General features: G+C 53.4%; 2 protein-coding genes and 1 long non-coding RNA gene across 5 annotated transcripts in view; 1 reads left to right on the forward strand and 2 right to left on the reverse strand.

The window, feature by feature from the left end:
- LOC148674121 (voltage-dependent L-type calcium channel subunit alpha-1D-like) overlaps window positions 1-4,767 on the reverse strand; it is a 50,498-nt gene extending 45,731 nt beyond the window's left edge. For all 3 annotated transcript variants that reach the window (XM_088623882.1, XM_088623883.1, XM_088623881.1), the window contains exons 1-3: window positions 4,326-4,767; window positions 2,213-2,477; window positions 1,316-1,421 (exon numbers count right to left, since the gene is read on the reverse strand). In XM_088623882.1, the coding sequence (XP_088480008.1) occupies window positions 1,316-1,421; window positions 2,213-2,477; window positions 4,326-4,347 (393 nt within the window). In that variant the 5' untranslated portion in view covers window positions 4,348-4,767. The remainder of the gene's footprint in view (window positions 1-1,315; window positions 1,422-2,212; window positions 2,478-4,325) is intronic.
- A 1,678-nt stretch (window positions 4,768-6,445) lies between these two features.
- praf2 (PRA1 domain family, member 2) lies at window positions 6,446-11,672 on the reverse strand. Its single transcript, XM_088623934.1, has 3 exons — window positions 11,494-11,672; window positions 10,570-10,787; window positions 6,446-9,628 (listed from the first exon to the last, which is right to left on the reverse strand). Exons 1-3 carry the CDS (start codon window positions 11,670-11,672, stop codon window positions 9,489-9,491), a joined length of 537 nt encoding a protein of 178 aa, XP_088480060.1. The 3' UTR covers window positions 6,446-9,488.
- Window positions 11,225-12,075, forward strand: LOC148674123 (uncharacterized). Its single transcript, XR_015934581.1, has 2 exons — window positions 11,225-11,374; window positions 11,586-12,075. It is a non-coding gene; the product is annotated as an uncharacterized LOC148674123 (long non-coding RNA).
- Window positions 12,076-17,684: the final 5,609 nt, after the last annotated feature.

Below are 17,684 nucleotides of genomic sequence, written 5' to 3' on the forward strand. Positions count from 1 at the left end.
GGGGGTTATTAGGAGGCCATGATTGGTAAAGGACAGGAGGAAATTTGGCCTGGACGCCAGGATAACACCCGAATTCCTAATGCAAGAAATCATATATGGCTAATAGTGATCTCTTACTCTTTTCGAGAGACACCCTGGAAATTTTAATGACCACGGAGAGTCAGGACCTTGGTTTTAGTTCTCAGGCAAACAAACTGTCACTATACTGGGGCATTAGGACCCACATGGACCCCAGGGTGAGCGCCCCCTGCTGGCCCCACTAACACCTCTCCCAGCAGCAGCCTTAGTTTTTCCCCAGGAGGTCTCCCATCCAGGTACTGGCCAGGCTCACATCCACAAGCTATTCACATGAACTTCTGTCCCCCATGAGTTTGACATGAAAGCCACATTCTGAAAAGAGCTACCAAATATTTGACAATATAAGAAATGTAAATACAGTTACAAATCAAGAGGAGGCCATGAATCCGAGGATCTCATCCTGCTCTTTCTTGAAGGAAGGAGGGGTAACGGCTTCAACAAAGCGACTGTGCGAATTGTTGCAGACTCCAACCACTCTTCGTGTAAAAGAGGTTTCTCCTATTCTCACTGTTTAAATGCAATTCCCTGCAAGATGTTAAAAATAACTGCTTTTTCTTCTGCGCTATTCACCAAGTAGTTTGCACAAGGCTGAGAATTGGAAAAATGAAGTGGACAGAACCAGACCTGCACTGAGTGTCCGCCCTCTGCACACTGCCTTGACCAAAGATGAACTGGGCACTGACCACAGGGCTAGAAAACAGGCCCTTTGGCTGTGCAGTGCAATTCACATCAGACTCTTGAACGCAGCGAATACGAAAACCTTACCGGGTTCATGTTTCTCATTAACCGGGCTCTGTTTCACGTTCTGGGTGCAGGCATAAGACCATGGGCCTAGCAGAGAGGCCTGAAAATAAAACTTTCTGCGTTTCAACTGCTAATCTTCAAAGGTTCAATGAAGCAAAGATGGTCAATATTATAACTGGAATTACAATACGCTGCATTTTTTGTAAATACCTTTGCCAGGGAGAAACCATTGGCTGACAATCAAGGACAATAATAATAATAATAATAATAATAATAATACACTGGCCCTGCAGATCAGAAGCCTGTTCAGTCAGGTGTTATCAGATTTGGGCTTTTTGCTTTTCCTTCCCACAGTGCAACTGGGAGACATGACCAGCGGGGGCCAAGGGGCTTGGGTGCGTGCACAGCGCCCCCTGCTGGAGGGAGGCTCCAGGGCAGGAGAGGAAGCGCGAGGCACAGGGGAGGGGGTGGGGGCGTGGGTGGACACACTCACCAGGTCGTGGTTGGTGGAGTTGGAGTCGTCCTCCGGGAAGGGGATGGAGACCCCCAGGGCCACGCAGTTGGCGAAGATGGCCAGCAGGATGAACACGTCGAAGGGCCTGCGGGCGGCGGGGTGAAGGAAAAGCAGCGGGATGGCGTTCCCCCCCGCCACCACACACACACACACACACACACACACACACACACACACACACACACACACACACACCTTCCCCTAACCCACAGAAATACTTCCCCCGTGTTTCCAGAAGAGGGGGTCACAGCTCACGGCCAGTCTCCTCTACTGCGCGTCTGACGACGCCACACGCTCAAAACTCCAAGCCTGCCAGAAAAGACACCAAACCCCAAAGCTACAGGGAGCCCCAACACTGTACACCACCCCACAGGGAACTGTGTGTGTCTCCCTGTGCAGAGGATCCAGAACCAGGTGCTGAAACCCTCAGGCGCAGGGCCACCCGTCCTACAGCATAGGGGTTCCCAGCCCTGGTCCCTGGGGGACCCCTGTCACAGCTGGGTTGTACCCCACCTGAGTTCCTCATCACAGGCCGAGTGATTTCAGTTTTAAACTGGCGTGCAGCTCCTGAAAAGCCCACTGGGAGTTGCGATGGGTATGAACCCTGTCTGAGTCTCACTCAGGCGTGTTGCCCCGAAATCTCACCTGCAGGGCCTGACCGACGCCCCGCTGGGGGGGGCTGCCGGGTCAGAAACGGGGGGCGCAGAGGCGGGGTACAGGCCTGTGTGCTGACAGCACAGACAAGGGGCTCCAGTCCCAGAGTCCAGAGAGAGACAGCAGTGAGCCCTGGGGAGGGAAATCTCAACGCCAGCCGAGACAGGGGGTCCCCTTCAATCCGCTGGGGGGGGTCCCCCAGTCCGGCGACCAGAAGGATACTTCCACTCGACGATGGAGACGGCGGCGCGGCGGATGGGGTTGTTGAGGCGCAGGCAGAAGAGGGCGCGAGGGGCGCGATTGGCGGCGGTGCTGCCCTGGGCCTTGTTCTTGCCGTACTGCGGCTTCTTGCGGTGCGCGCCCGCGGAGCTGGCGGTGGAGTTCAGCGTGTCCGTGCCGCTCCTCGGCCCCCCGCCGCCCGGCCCCTCCGGGTCCTGCCAGGGCGGCCCGTCCTCGCCGCCCGCCGGGAACTGCTCCGGCCCCTCGCCTGCGGGGGGGAGACAACGAGCCCAGGTGACCCCCCAGCCCGGGCCGAGGGGGTCAAGGACACGGGGTGAAGAAAAACCCCCGTCCGCTCAGGAATCTCTGGGACGGGGCTCTGTGTGGCCGGCCTACGGCAGCGGTCCTGACTCCGGACAGCGCCGGCCCAGGAGGCTCCAACCGGGTTTTCCAGGAAGAGGGGGTAGAGGGAGGGTGGGGTTTGGGGTTTGGGGTGCGCTCCATCGCTGCAGCCTGGCTAGAAGCACACGGGGGTGTGGGGTGTGTAGTCGTGTGTCTGGGGCATGTTTGTGGGGTGCGTAGTGTGGGTGTGTAGTGTATAGGCATGTCTCTGGGGCTTGTTTTTGGGGGTGTGGGCGTGTTTGTACTGTACCCCAGCCCCCGCCCCCACGTGCACATGCAGCCCGGGCAGGCAGCTTGGGAGAGGCTGAGTTCAGAGGTCAGAGGTCAGAGCACAGAGTCCGTACTTACAGCCACTTTACATTTAACAAAAAAATATTCCTTACAAAAATACAAGACAAAGGCAGTCTGCTGCATTTAAAGTGCACATGAACACCAAGACAGTAAGAGTTAAATGAGCACAATGGGATGTCGCTCAGATGCCGTTATCCTCAGTCCTCTAGTATCCCAGCGCTTGCGAGTGAATGATCCCGGTAACCGGTGAAGTCTTTCGCGCGATGACGATGCGAGTCAAGCGCCCCACGGAGGAGCGACACGTGTGAAAAGCCGCGCGGGTCGTGACTTGGCCACGAATGCGCGTCGACCGCGCGTGGAGTGGGGGTGCGACAGGCTGGATGACACTACTTTCCACGGTGGAAAATACTCGTTTAAACCTCCGGGTCGATTTCCACGGTAACGTTTTTCGCATCTGGGCTCGACAGAACTTCTTCTCTCCGGGCCAGAATCTCCCTGGTTACTTGCGGGGTCTTGGGGTGACCGGTAAGAGTCAGCGAGAAAACTGTACTAAACCCCCTTAGCGGCTCGGAGCTGCAGACCACTGGCTATATGATCAGTCTCCGACCACCCCCCGCCACTCTACACCCGGAGACACGGGAGCTCCTTCATTACAGAGGCTCGCTGCTCAGGCAGGACAGCGCCTCGCTGAAAAGTCACCCTCCGACTGGAACAGAGGCGATTGGGCACTAAAAGCGGGGCTCCAGCTATCAGCCCCTGCCACGCCGCTGTTTGGGGTGAATGGCGCCCCCCCGTCACCTGCGACCCCTGCCCAGACGCAAGAGCGCACGAGGCTGAGGTGAAAGTGCGCGGCTCCATCCCAGACCCCCCGGAACCTGCCCCCCCCATGACATGCTTATAAGACATAAAAGCACAGTTCAAAGAAGTCGGATGTACGAACTGTAGTTCCACGCCACAGTAAAGCACATTTTCACAGTTCATTTCTTCGATTTAATTAGAAACGTTATCGGCACTCGCGTTCCTCGAGTATTAGTGATGAATTGAACTAAAACCTTGAAACTTGAAAGACCAGCGCCGCGACGAGCTCGCTTCCGGTCAAATTAAAATACTTTGCACATTTCGGCGCAAGCCGGCTGCCTTATCTCGTTAACTCCTTAATTAAATCAGCTAATTAGGGGGGAGGGAAATTACGCAGGGACTCGTGAAACAACATCTGTCCGAGGCCGCTGGAATAAAGGGGAATAAAAGACAAATAATTGAAAGCAGGTCACTGCCGGACTGCGCTCCCGCGGAGCCGGGTCCGACGGCAGGTGAGACGGCCAGCGCTCTCTCGCGTGCAGGGCAGGTGACCCCGGGGAGGGCGCCAGTCCCCCCCGGCTGGCACCCCCGTCGGCACCAGCCCCGGCGCAAGCGGGTCGCTTACCTCCGCCGTTCTCCTGGTGCATGTCGCAGTTCGGTCCGACGGCTCTCCCTCACGAAGACATTTTTGTTTTGCTCGTGTCGCCCCGGGTATTTTTAAAACTCGAGTCCTGTCACCCGAGGCTCCGAGCAGAGTTAGACCATCCTTCCCGGACGCTCATCGTCGTTTCAGTCCAGAACGTTAAACCTGTTCCCGATGGCGTTTTCAGAGCGGCCGTGAGCGTTGGCGATCTCTCGTTGAACTTAAGGGGTAGTTATTACTTGCTTCATTAACATAATTGCTTTCAATTAAATCTAAATAATAATAATCGAGAGTTCCTTGTTAGCAGAGCATCACGCAGATATGTGTTTTCCCCCCTTTTAAATGAAACAACCTTTCCTTCCCTCTTTCTCTGTAACGCCGTCAGTGCGCCTCGGCCGCTAAACACTCAACTCGGGATTAGAGACAAATTGATTCGCTTAAAGGGGATGTCAACCCGGGACTTTATTAAAGGGGCAGAGAGGCATTAAAGGAGATATTCCTTCGACGGAATTTTCTGGAGAGGCTCAGTGCAGTCCTGCACACCTGACCTACCCGATGATTAACGGGAATTATGCTACAAGAACGCCCCCCTGAATATTATTGCGATAATCTCTCAAAAGCGACTCTTAACCTTTGACTTTGACGTGCGATGCACCCATCGGCAGTCACTTCTGGCTGGAGATATCCCTCCGTCTGTTTTTCCAACCTCTGTATCCAGCACGGGGTCGCATGGCAGCCGGGGCCTTTCCCAGCAAGCCACAGGCGCGAGGCAGGGCACACCCTGGCACCGACTCGGACACAGTTTGTAGCAGAAGCGTCAAAGGTGTCGTTTCTGTCGCTCATTCCAGCGGTCATACACAGATACGTTAAGCAGTCTTCAGTTTTCTAGTTCGGTAGGGTCGGTGTGTTTGCAGGGGTGTCCAGTCTGGTCCCCCAGGGTCAGTGTGTGTCTGCAGGGGGTCCAGTCTGGTCCTGCAGGGTCAGTGTGTGTCTGCAGGAGGTCCAGTCTAGTTCTGTAGGGTCAGTGTGTGTCTGCAGGGGGTCCAGTCTGGTCCCCCAGGGTCAGTGTGTGTCTGCAGGGGGTCCAGTCTGGTCCCCCAGGGTCAGTGTGTGTCTGCAGGGGGTCCAGTCTGGTCCTGCAGGGTCAGTGTGTGTCTGCAGGAGGTCCAGTCTAGTTCTGTAGGGTCAGTGTGTGTCTGCAGGGGGTTCAGTCTAGTTCTGTAGGGTCAGTGTGTGTCTGCAGGGGGTCCAGTCTGGTCCCGCAGGGTCAGTGTGTGTCTGCAGGGGGTCCAGTCTGGTCCAGGAAATCGGTCAGTGTGTGTCTGCAGGGGGTCCAGTCTGGTCCCGCAGGGTCAGTGTGTGTCTGCAGGGGGTCCAATCTGGTCCAGGAGAATCAGTGTGTCTCCAGGTTAAGCATCTTTAAGAAGAGCTGAGAGAAACTATTTAACTGATCCGATTAATGGTGACACACAAGCCCAGTGCAGAATATGATTTCTATGACTGTGTTGTGGTGCTCTAGCAGTGCTGTCCAGAGGCTGGCTGGTATCAGTGTGGCTCAGGCCAGTGAGCCTCAGGACCAGCTGGCACAGAGGGCTCTTCTCTGGGCTAAGCAGGGTCTTATGTTGATAGGAGTTTTGCTCGTTGCTTTTTACATGTAACCAATTCTATATTACTGTTTTCTGTATGTTTCAGACATATGTTGAACAGCAGTGAATATTGGTCTAATTCAGCCCTGCATACATTGTTTTTCACTGCTGTATAGGGCAAAGGGTTGGATTACACTTGCAAATATTCACTTTCTTATGGATATTTGCACATATCTTGCAAATATTCAGTTTCCTGTGGGAGGCTTGATGCTGAATAGCCTCTTTCGTATTGCGTAGTGCCCTCTTCCTCAGTGCCTTCACTGCCAGGTCAAAACACCCTGAGGAGCTGATAAGTCAGACGTTTCTCTCCCATCTAGTGGTAGACGTGTGTAACTACACCTAAAACTCCACGTACTGCCCTATGATGAACATGTGAATATTAGTAGTGATGGACAGAAAGACAGACAGCTGGATAGTAAGACTACCAGACAGGTAACTGATGACAGACACTTCTGATTTTCAGGACGGCAGTTTTATTGATGTCTGAAACGCATGCTTTTAATTCAGCAATTTCACTCTCTGCCCACCCTCTCCGGGAGGGGGTGGCCCGGTGTGACTGCCCGATCAGGTCCCGGTTCTGGTGCCCTCACTGTGCCGATGGCTCCGCCAACACTGGACGAAGACGGGCTCCAGGTTAATCTGGGCTGGTGTGCCCCGGACCCAGTCCTGCTGGGGTTTGCTCGAACACCAGACTCCGAACACGAGCGAGAGGAAACGGGAGGGGCTGGCTTGACCGTCCGCTTTCGCCTTTGATACGCCGACCACCTTCCAGCGGCGCCCTCCTCTGGTCGTCCGCGGCATTGCAGCGGCGCTCTCCGCTCCCTACAGAGCGACGCCAGCTGTTCTTCCACTTCCTGTACCAGCATGTCCACCAGGTGGCGGCAGAGTGCTCCCAACACTACTTCGTCCAGCAGCGCAGGAAGGATTTGACAAGACCACACCAAACGTTTGCCAACGAGAGGAGGCATTCAGCCCATTTGGTCGTGAGTACGGCACTGACCCCAGGACCTCATCCACGCGTTTCTTGACAGAAAGCAGGGTATCGGCTTCAATGACACGGCTGGGCGGACTGTTCCCTACTCCTACCACCCTTGGCGTTGAGTTGCCTCCTGTCCCGGCCTGAAATGCACTTCCGCACAGCCTGCACCCGAGTCCTCTGGTTCGTTCTGCAGTGACGCACGGTGCGGTTTTGAAATGAGCTGATCGCGAGGCTCCAGCAGTGAGTGGGGCCCGCGGGCAGATCCCCCTTCAGCCCTCCACCGTGGGCCTGGGGCAGACTCGCGGCGCTGCTGCTCGGGGCGCCCTGTCAGAGGGAAGAGGTCGGACAGATCGGCTGCCTGCTGCGGAATCACAGGAGGAAGAGTCGTTCCAACTCAGCTGCGCACGATGTGACGTCCGCATCACCGCTTCAGCGTGTGGACCGCGGCGGACGGGCGCGGTAAGGTCTGTCGAGAGGGTCTCTGTGAACCGTGTACAGACCTTTCCCGCTGAAGCTGCGGTATTTTATAAGGTGGATGTGCAGCACTGGATTGGGAGAATGCTGGACACAAGGGCTCCTGTGCATTCCTGTAGAACGGTATAGAATTACACACTACGAAAGGAACAAGTTGTGTTAAGAGGCAGATAGGGGGGAGGAAGATGAGCGTGATCTTGGAATGCTGCCAGCCGGTTTAGCACAGGGAAGCGCGATGGAAAAGGACTGTTCCAGTTTAATCAAGCTGAGGAAAACGTACATCTCTGTGCCTGCGCTCGAAACGAAAACTTCTTTTAACTTCGGCGACGGACTTCGGACGGGAAAACGGGAACGTTTCTCCAACGTGCCCGTGGATATGAGCGCAGTGTCCGTCAAGCTCTCGGCGTGTGCCTCTCGGATCCGACGACAGGGCCGCTAAACACAAAGGCCGCAGCGCCTCGTCGATCCCCAGGCGTCCCGGGCTCCTCCGCTCGGAACGTCGGCACAGTGAGGTCCCAGCCCGGAACCGCGGGGAGCTCCACGGCGCCCCGAGTTCTGATCCCCCTCCCGTTCCATCAGTACAGCACCGCGCAGCAACAAGGAACAAAATAGTAACAAAGGTATAAAAATAAAACAAAACGGCAGAGTCCTCATAATTCAGGGAGAGGGCACCGTACGCGGGCTTCCCGGCCCGGAGCAGCCGGCGCTCGGGAGCGGAGCATGATGGGAGAGAGCCCCAGCTTCGCCCACAACACAAGAGGCGGGGGGGAAAGTCACGCTGGACACAGGACCGCAGACAGGGAGGCGTAGGCGCAGTTTGTGTCACCCACACGCGCCTGCAGCTGTTGTGCAAGTCAAGGAGGACAGAGAGCAAACTCAGACGCTGTCCGGCACCGTTAACCCTGCGCTGTGTGGTCTCTCCCGACCCCCCCCACCTCCCCTGTCTGGTCTGGTTTAAAGCTCTCTGAGGATTTTGGAATGCACTTAAACCTAACCTTAGTTCCCGAAACAAGGAAATCGGTCAGTGAGAACCAGTTCCTCAAAGCTCCCCTCTCCGCAGGACACGGGTTTCACACGGTGGCTGTTTGAACAGGTCCAGTAACTCTCACAGGTAACAATTTATTTTCCAATTACGGCCCTTTGCAAAATAAAACTGGCTGCAGGCCCCAGGCCGGCAGAGTAATTGTTCTGTCCCACTCTTCTTAAAGGGGTATCTCCTTACTGGTGACAGCGGGGAGGTTTTCAAAGAGTGGCAGTCTGAACATGACTGATGCACGGCTCTGCAATGTTTTGTAAAGCACTGCCCTGGCGCGAAAAAGCTTTGAGGGTCGTTCTTCAGGCCTTTTAATTGCAGCTAGCTGTTTAATTTACAAGCGTCCGGGCCTTAACCGGCCCCACATGCAGGCGCTGAAATAGGTATTAGCATTCTGGGGCGTCAAAGGATGAACTCAACAGGACAATTTGCCTGAACAAAGGAGTGTTCGATCATCCCAGGGGCGGCTAAAGCTGAGGTTAATAAACAATATTTATTGCACAAAACAGCCTTGTTTTAGATGCTGTGACGGTTCTGCCACCTGCAGCTGTGTCTGTTAGGGTGTCGAAATGTCAGAAGTATCGTGTCCCACCCCCTCAGCCCCCCAGACATTTACCTCTAAACAAGAGGTACCAGCCCTCCGTGCTTGGAGCAGCACATAATAGTGGGGAAACAGCAAACACGCCTACGACAAACACAGGTGTGTGGAAACGGACTGGCCAGGTGAGAACTGGAATGCCATTCAGTCAGTTTGAAGTTTTCCCCATCCGCCTGTCGGGCGAAAATCTCCTCTCCTGCTCTGAGCCACATACACCCCCCTCTGCTCCCCCCTTTCCTCCCCCTCCGTCCTGCCTTCATCCCCCTCCATCCTGCCCTCTTCATCCTCCCCCCACTCTGTCCTGCCCCCTGTCCAGGAGCCTGCCTCCTGCTCCTGCCCTCTTCATCCTCCCCCCTGTTTTCATCCCCCTCCATCCTGCCCTCTTCATCCTCCCCCCCTCCGTCCTGCCCCCTGTCTAGGAGCCTGCCTCCTGCTCCTGCCCCAGTGCCTCCAGCAGCAGCCCCATGGGGGTCCTCTTGAGCCCGATGCTCTCGATCTTGTTCTCCAGCTTGTTCTTGAGGTTCCTCAGGCGCAGGGAGGCGTGGATCAGGACCACTGTGGGACAGAGCAAGGGGACACAGAGGGGTCTGGTTTCAGCCAGACTGACAGAGGCAGAGAGACACAGCGTACAGGCTCAGTGACCACAGCCTGGCCATAGACACTGGACACGGGCAGACCTGGCTGTCCAGAGAGGACAGGCTCAGTGACCACAGCCTGGCCATAGACACTGGACACGGGCAGACCTGGCTGTCCAGAGAGGACAGGCTCAGTGACCACAGCCTGGCCATAGACACTGGACACGGGCAGACCTGGCTGTCCAGAAAGGACAGACTCAGTGACCACAGTCTGGCCATAGACACTGGACACAGGCAGACCTGGCTGTTCAGAGAGGACAGGCTCAGTGACCACAGTCTGGCCATAGAGACTGGACACAGGCAGACCTGGCTGTTCAGAGAGGACAGGCTGCACTGGGATTAGAGAAACATTCTTCCCCAAATGTACAAACCTAACCCCAGAATTCCCACACCTGCCAGAATCACAAAAGGTCCCAATCCTACTGGGAGAGGGAGGAAGGAGGAGGGAGCTCAGTTGAACTGGCAGCCCAGTATGTGATCGCCTGTCCCAGCCTGAGGAACAGTGAGCCTGTCTCCCAATCATGCTCCATGTGTTATATGTTGTATGTAACAGTCCAGTGGTGTGTCTGTAGACATTGTGTTGATTGTATGTGCTTCGTCAAGACTGCAATTCATTGGTCATGCCAGTAAAGCTGTTTGAATTTGAGACAGAGACAGAGGGGGGAGAGACTGAGACAGCGAGACAGAGACAGAGGGGGGAGAGAGAGACGGGGGGGAGAGAGACAGCGAGACAGAGACAGAGGGGGGAGAGAGAGACGGGGGGGAGAGACAGCGAGACAGAGACAGATGGGGGAGAGAGAGAGATGGGGGGGGAGAGACAGCGAGACGGAGACAGAGGGACGCAGCGAGAGAGATCCTCACCCAGGATGGGGAGGGTGATGCCGAGGAGGAACACCGCAACCCCACCCAGCACACTCAGCAGGAAGTAGCTGGCCCCCATGATGGCCATCACAGCCACCGAGGGGTGGTTCCTACGGAAACGCCGCACGGCACTCTGGTTCTCAGCTGCCCACACGAAGCCCAGGAAAACCAGGGTCACTACAGCGCCCCCTAGCAGCAGCTGCAGGGGTTGGAAATAACTACAGGCAAAACAGAGGAGACAGACGAGTCGCGGACTGTCTGCAGAGCAGGAGCAGAGTGACGTACGATGACAATCACCCTCCCACACAGACCTGCACCGCTGACTCGCCACACGGTGTTAACAGTTACACAGGAAAGAACCGCCAACGTGGTCAGCAACACAATGCCAGGCACAGAACGGAGCACACCCCAACACTGCGTCGTCTGGTGCGGCTGAAAATCAGCCATTGTGCAGCGGGTCCATATTTATAGCACAGGATGTGGGTTAACGGGACAATCCCAATATTTCGCATTTTGCATTGTTTTTTTTTTGGGTGGGGTGGGGTGGACATTGTGATGCCGCCATCGCACGGGAAGAGGGGGAAGGTTTGTGCTGATGCACCGCCAGGCAGGGTCTGCCTCTTGGCCTTATTTATGCGTCGCACACGCCCACGCCCAGGGCTGTCCGGCCCACGGACAGAACGCACCAGAGGCGAGGCTTCTGCCATTAGAAACAGCGAGAGAACAGGGGAGATCAAGCGAGCTGCATTCCTACAGCATCGGAGCAAGCAAGCGTTTAACGTGACCTCTAACGGGGTTTCAGAAAGTATGTTTTCCCGTGCATGACGGCAGCGAACCAGTGTTTGTCTAGCGGTTAATATGAGCTGTCATGTAGATGCAATCTACCCCTGTACAAAATTCTGTATACGAATGCAGTTTCCTTACCCAACGATGAACAGAACCACCAACGCAGAGACGAAATAGTTGGACTGGTAGTATAGCAGGTTGTTGATGATGCGGTTGTTCCATCGCTGCAGGTCCCTAACATCCGGCACCGCGAACCGAGCCGAGCCCAAAATGAAATCATCCAGGCTCCGCAGAGGAGGAGGCTGAACGTCGGCCATCTTGGATCAGCGAGACTGTCGGGAGGAAATGACTACAGCTCCCAGAGCGCACCCCGAGGGAGGGGCAGAGTGGCGTCCTGCGGGACTACATTTCCCAGAGTCCACAACGGTTCCTGCTGCTTAACAAAAGATGAACTCAGCGGAGGATGCAGGTTGCCGGTGATGGTGGTACGTCTCCGTAGTGCAAAAGATGACGGAAAGAATTAAGAACGATCTATTGTTGTCATCATAGCAGTAGTATTTTATAGTATGTTAAATGAACCACCGCACAAGCCTCACGATTATATACCTGAGAGAGACTGAGTTTTAGTATAAATGGTGTTCCGAAAGGAGGAAATGTTTCTCTCATGAAACACCTACCTGAGAACGTGAAATAAAAGTGCAATCGAGAGGAGGCCTTTCAGTCCATCTGACCAGTCTGGTAATTGAGTCTCATCCAGCTGTTTCTTGAAAGAAGCCAAGGTATCGGCTTCAACACCATATTTTCAATCTCCGTGGCGATTCTCCGGATCCAGTTGTAGACATTGGGTTCTGTGCAATTCAATTCAATTCAACTTTATTGTCATTAAACTTACACAGGTGCATAGTATAATGAAAAGTGTTTCTCATTAGTCACTCAGGTGCAGTATATAAATAGGACAGAAGATAAGACAATAGACAGTTACACAATAGCAATAACAGTAACATGTAATAACATAACATAAATAACATTACCGCTTATGTCCACAAGGGGGCGGCAGAGAATTAACAGAGAAGGATTTCAGCCTCGGATGGCGCTCGTGCTCCCTGCTCCTGCCTGGATTCGATCCTGGTCGCGCTCTGATTTATTTAATAATAATGATAATAATAATTGCTTAAACATATATGGCGCCTTTCTGGACACTCCACTCAAAGCACTTCACAGGTAATGGGGACTCCCCCTCCACACCCACCTGGATGATGTGACAGCAGCCAGAGTGCACAAGTACGCTCACCCCACACACCAGCTCTCAGTGGGGAGGAGAGTGATGAAGCCACTTCAGAGAGGGGGGTTATTAGGAGGTCATGATGGGTAAAGGCCAATGCAAAAAAGCCAGCAGCCATATCACCCTGCAACTCACAACTGGCAACCCACTGAAGCTAAGCAGGTGTGAGCCTGGTCAGTACCTGGATGGGAGACCTCCTGGGAAAAACTAGGTTGCTGCTGGAAGAGGTGTTAGTGGGGCCAGCAGGGGGCGCTCACCCTGTGGTCCATGTGGGTCCTAATGCCCCAGTATAGTGATGGGGACACTATACTGTAAACAGGCGCCGTCCTTCGGATGAGACGTAAAACCGAGGTCCTGACTCTCTGTGGTCATTAAAAGTCCCAGGGCGCTTCTCGAAAAGAGAACCCGGTGTCCTGGCCAAATTTCCAATTGGCCCTTACCAATCATGATTGCTCCTAATACTCCCCCTCTATGAATTGGCTACATTACTCTGCTCTCCTCCCCACTGATAGCTGATGTGTGGTGAGCGTTCTGGCGCACTATGGCTGCCGTCGCATCATCCAGGTGGGGCTGCACACTGGTGGGGGTGGAGGGGATCCCCATTACCTGTACAGCGCTTTGAGTGGAGTGTCCAGAAAAGCGCTATATAAGTGTAAGCAATTATTATTATAATTATAAAATCTGGACAGGACACCAGGGTAACACCTGTACTCTTTTTGATAACAATTTTTAATCACAGAGAGTCAGGACGTCAGTTTTAAATTTAATCCAAAGGACAGCACCTTTTTTACAGTATAGCATCCACATCACTATACTGGGGCATTAGGATCCACACAGACCGCAGGGTGAGCACCCCCTACTGGCCCCACTAACACCTCTTCCAGCAGCAGTCTTAGTTTCTCCCAGGAGGTCTCCCCTCCAGGTACTGGCCAGGCTCACTCCTGCTGAGCTCCAGTGGACAGCCAGCTGGGAGCTGCAGGGTGATATGGCTGCTGGCCATATGATAGGTGACCCAGCACCGCTGCTTAGACAGGCTCAACTTGTCCACCACAGGAGAAATCAGCTGGACACCAGTAACTAGGGTGGTCCTGTTCCTGCCAGGATTTTATCAGAGTCACTGGTGGTCCCAGAGCCACACAGTGCCACTCTAGCCCATGGGGAATTCCGCTGAGCCGCAACACCAGGGCTCTGGCACGGTTTCACACTGTGTGGCTTTCAGAGGGGGTGACATCACTCCTGTGAGTGGCTCCGTGCACGAGCCCTGTTGCACTTCTCCCTGTAGCTGGAGTCATAAAATGCTACAACAGAGACAGGCAAGAGGAGCCCATCGGCCCATCTGGCCTGCTTAATAGCTAGCCGCTGCAGGAACGGATCTCCGGATCTCACCCAGCTGCTTCCTCAAAGAAACCTGGTCCAACAGCATGGCTGAGCAGCTTGTTCCACACTCCCACACCCCTTTGTGTAAAGAAAGGCCGCCTGTGCTCAGTTTCAGATGCACTTTGATGTAGTGCGCACTGGTGTCCCCTGATCTGTGTTCCACTGACTCTGTCAGTGCCTGGGAGGATTGTGAATATGACAGTTTCTCTGTTCAAGGCTGAGAAGGCTCAGCTCCTTCAGGCTGTCGGTGAAGGATATTCCCTTTCCCTCTCAAATGTCTCTAGATTCTCTTCTCTGGTCTGATTCCAGAGCAGCAACTGCTTTTTCTATAAGGTGGTGACCAGAATAATACACACTATTCTAAACTGTTTCAGCATTGTTTAAGCGTGTTAAACAGTTTTGATATCACACCCCCTGATTGGCGTTGATTTTTCATGCTCTGTATCCTGACATTCTCTGTGCTGCTTCCTCGCAGCGCCTGGAAGTGAAGACGTGTCAGCGTAGACACCTCAGAAGCAGCCTCTTCAAGCTGCGTGCTTCTCGTGTCGTATTTATAGCTGGTGTTTCTGTTACCTGCGTGTCACACCTGCATCTGCCCCTCAGCAGGCGCCAGCATCACTCAGAGCCCTCCAGGGCTGCAGGAGGATTCTGGTCCTGCTCCGGACCGCAGCCCTGGCCCGGCTGGACCGGGGAGAGAGGTGACCTGGCCGGCGTTAAGTCAGAAGAGCTGTGTGTGGGGGGCTGGGAGACAGGGCTGCCATCACGCACACCAGACACAGAAAATAAAAGTGTTTCTACTGCATCTGTCTCTCTGTCCAGTCTGGGTGTCTGGGTCTCTATGTGTGTGTATGTCTTGGTGTCTGTGTATGGCTGTGTTTGTGTGTGTGTCTGGGTCTGGGACTCTGTGTTTATGTGTGAAAATGTCTTGTTATGTCTTTTGACAGAATGGCTGTGAATGCTGTTATATCATGTTACAGCCCTTTAAAATGGAATTGTAACAGTACCACACAGGCGTCACAGAACCTAATCGCTTTCGCTTCTGAAATGAAATTGCTGGAACTGAGTGTCCTGGAAAATGACTGCCCTGTGTCTCCCTGTGCTCTGACCTGTTTCAACCATGCAGTGAACTGTTACGGGTGTGCTCATTGCTCAGATGACTCTCCAGTCCTCTTAATCCACCTTTGTCAAGCTTGTTCTCTGTTACCACACTCACACACCGTTCACAAGCAGTGTATTCCTGGTGACAGGAATCACTCCCCAGCAGTGTACCCTGTCAGAGTACCACTGTGTGTTCTGCAGAGTGTGTGCTGAGGGGTCCACAGTGCCTGAACTGGACAGGGAGGGAAGGGCTCTGTGTCTGAGGAGCTCAGCGAGGTGTGGGATGGCTCCAGTTGGTTTAGATCAGACTGGCCCAACGCAGGCTCCTCCAAGACACCCCTAATACAGCCTGTACTCAACAGGCCACACTGCATGTGTGGGTGTGTGTGCATGTGTGTACTGTAGGTGTGGGTGTGTGTATGTGTGTGTAGTTATCTGTGCATGTTTAGGTGTGCCTGCCTGTGTATGTGTGTGTAGGTGTTTGTGCATGCCTGTGTATGTATCTGCGTGTGTAGTTATGCGTGTGCATGCCTGTGTATATATTTGCATGTAGGTGTGTGTATCCCTGTGTATGTGCTTGTGTATGTCTGTGTGTGCAAGCCTGTGTATATACTTGTGTGAGGTATGTGTTTGCCATTGTATGTCTGTGTCTGTGTATTTGTGTTTCCCTGTGTGTGTATCCCTGTGTATGTATATGTATGTGCCTGTGTGTGTGATTTGTTCTGTGGTCAACCTGGTGTTAAACAGATGAAGAAGGGAGCTCTTTCTCTCTCTCTCCCACCTTATTTCAATCTCTCCATCATTTTCTTCTTCCTTCACTCCTCATCCTTCTCCCTCCCACCATCCACCTCTCTCTCTCCAAGTCCCTCCTTCTGTCACTCCTTTTTCCTCGCTCTTCTCCTCCCTCCATCTCTCCTCCTCTATTCCCTCTCCTCCTCCTGTCTCTCGCCCAGCTCTCTCTCATCCCTCCATCTCTGTGCTCTTATCTGTAATGAAGTCTGACTGCGAGGAACCCAGGACCCACACATTTAATTAGAAGCCAGAGTAATTCAATGAGCTTAATTAATCACCACTGACCAAGCGAACGAGGGGGCTGGAATGCATTTGCATGAGTCCTGGTTAATAAATTGTCATTCTGAAAAAAAGTTGATCATTTTATAATTATAGAGCAGCGATTAACACTGGGAGAGATGAAAGAGAAACAGGGAGAGAGAGAGCAAGAGAGGGAGACAGTCCAGGGCATCCAGACAAAAGCCTGCTTGAAATATATATATATTAAAATAAATGTTTTTAAATATAATTGGATTGTCCTGCTTTTCCAACACTGCCACAGCTGTGTGCTAAAATCGTCCCCAACAAGATCTCAAGCGTGCCAATGAGCTCCAGCAGCCCTGTGGGGATCTTCAGGAGATGCCATCGTCACAGCAGCCCCGTCTGCCTCTGTGAGGCCAGCGACAGGTATATCGGCTCCCTCCGTGCGTGAGCGTCTGCATCAGGCCCTGCATGACGCACGCGCCGTGTCTGCTCTGCTGTGTGCCTGGTGTTGGCCCAGGCGGGGGAGAGAGGCAGAGAGAGGGAGAGGAGAGGAGAGGAAAGCAGCAGGAGAGGGGCTGGAATAAGAACGAGAGAACATAAGAACCGAAGAAAAGGTTACAGACCTTCTGGCGCTTGGAAGCTTACTGATCCCAGGATCTCACCCAGCTGCTTCTGACAGAGGCCAGGGTACCAGCTTCAGCTACGCGGCTGGGCAGCTTGTCCCACACTCCCGTTGGAAATAACCTTTATTGCCCTGAAGGGAACTTGTCTTGCACATCAAGAGCCCAGAAACATGTAACATACACGACGATAGTACAATACAACAGTACAATACCGTAATGCACAGAAACATTCAACAACATCGCTCAATCAGAGCTCTCTCAGTAAGACTCAAAGAAAACAGACAATTAGCTTGTGAGGAGTCTAAATCAACAATATAAGATCCTCAGCTGCAAACAATGTTTGTCCTTGTTCAACAGTTGAGGGCTTTCAGGTGGAAAGGAAGCAAATTCTCTCTTATACAGGGGACTGGTACCTCCTCTCAGAGGGCAGGGGAGTATATTCTTAAAAGCGTGGACGAGGGGGGTCATCTAAGATCTTTTGTTCAAGATGAATGAAATGTCCCTCTGTGAGACACGTTATTGAGTCCAAGGCTCACTTCACTGAACTGATTTTTGTTCTGCAAGGACTCTCTTTCACATCAGTTCCATTTCTGTCCTGTCTTAAGTGCACTCCCACAGTGTGTCCGCGTGTGCCCAGCTCTACAAATGCATGCAAATGCAAGAAGCTTTGGAAAAAAGTGTAAGACAAATGAATCGGTAATTAGTCAATTCTCCCTGTTTTTTTTCACTGGGCGCTGGCGGGAGTCTTGAAGATGCACCAGAAGGACCCTGAACTTGCATCACTGACAGTACACCACTTAATGCCCCCGCGGGCTAGCAGTGAGAGCTGCACTGGGAGAGAGGGTGGGAGGCAGTGTGGGCTAGTGGTGAGAGCTGAGGCACTGGGTGGGAGAGATGGAGGCAGTGTGGGCTAG

This window comes from Lepisosteus platostomus, chromosome 3, assembly GCF_059453375.1.
Source record: "Lepisosteus platostomus isolate fLepPlt1 chromosome 3, fLepPlt1.hap1, whole genome shotgun sequence".
Lineage (NCBI taxonomy): Eukaryota > Metazoa > Chordata > Actinopteri > Semionotiformes > Lepisosteidae > Lepisosteus > Lepisosteus platostomus.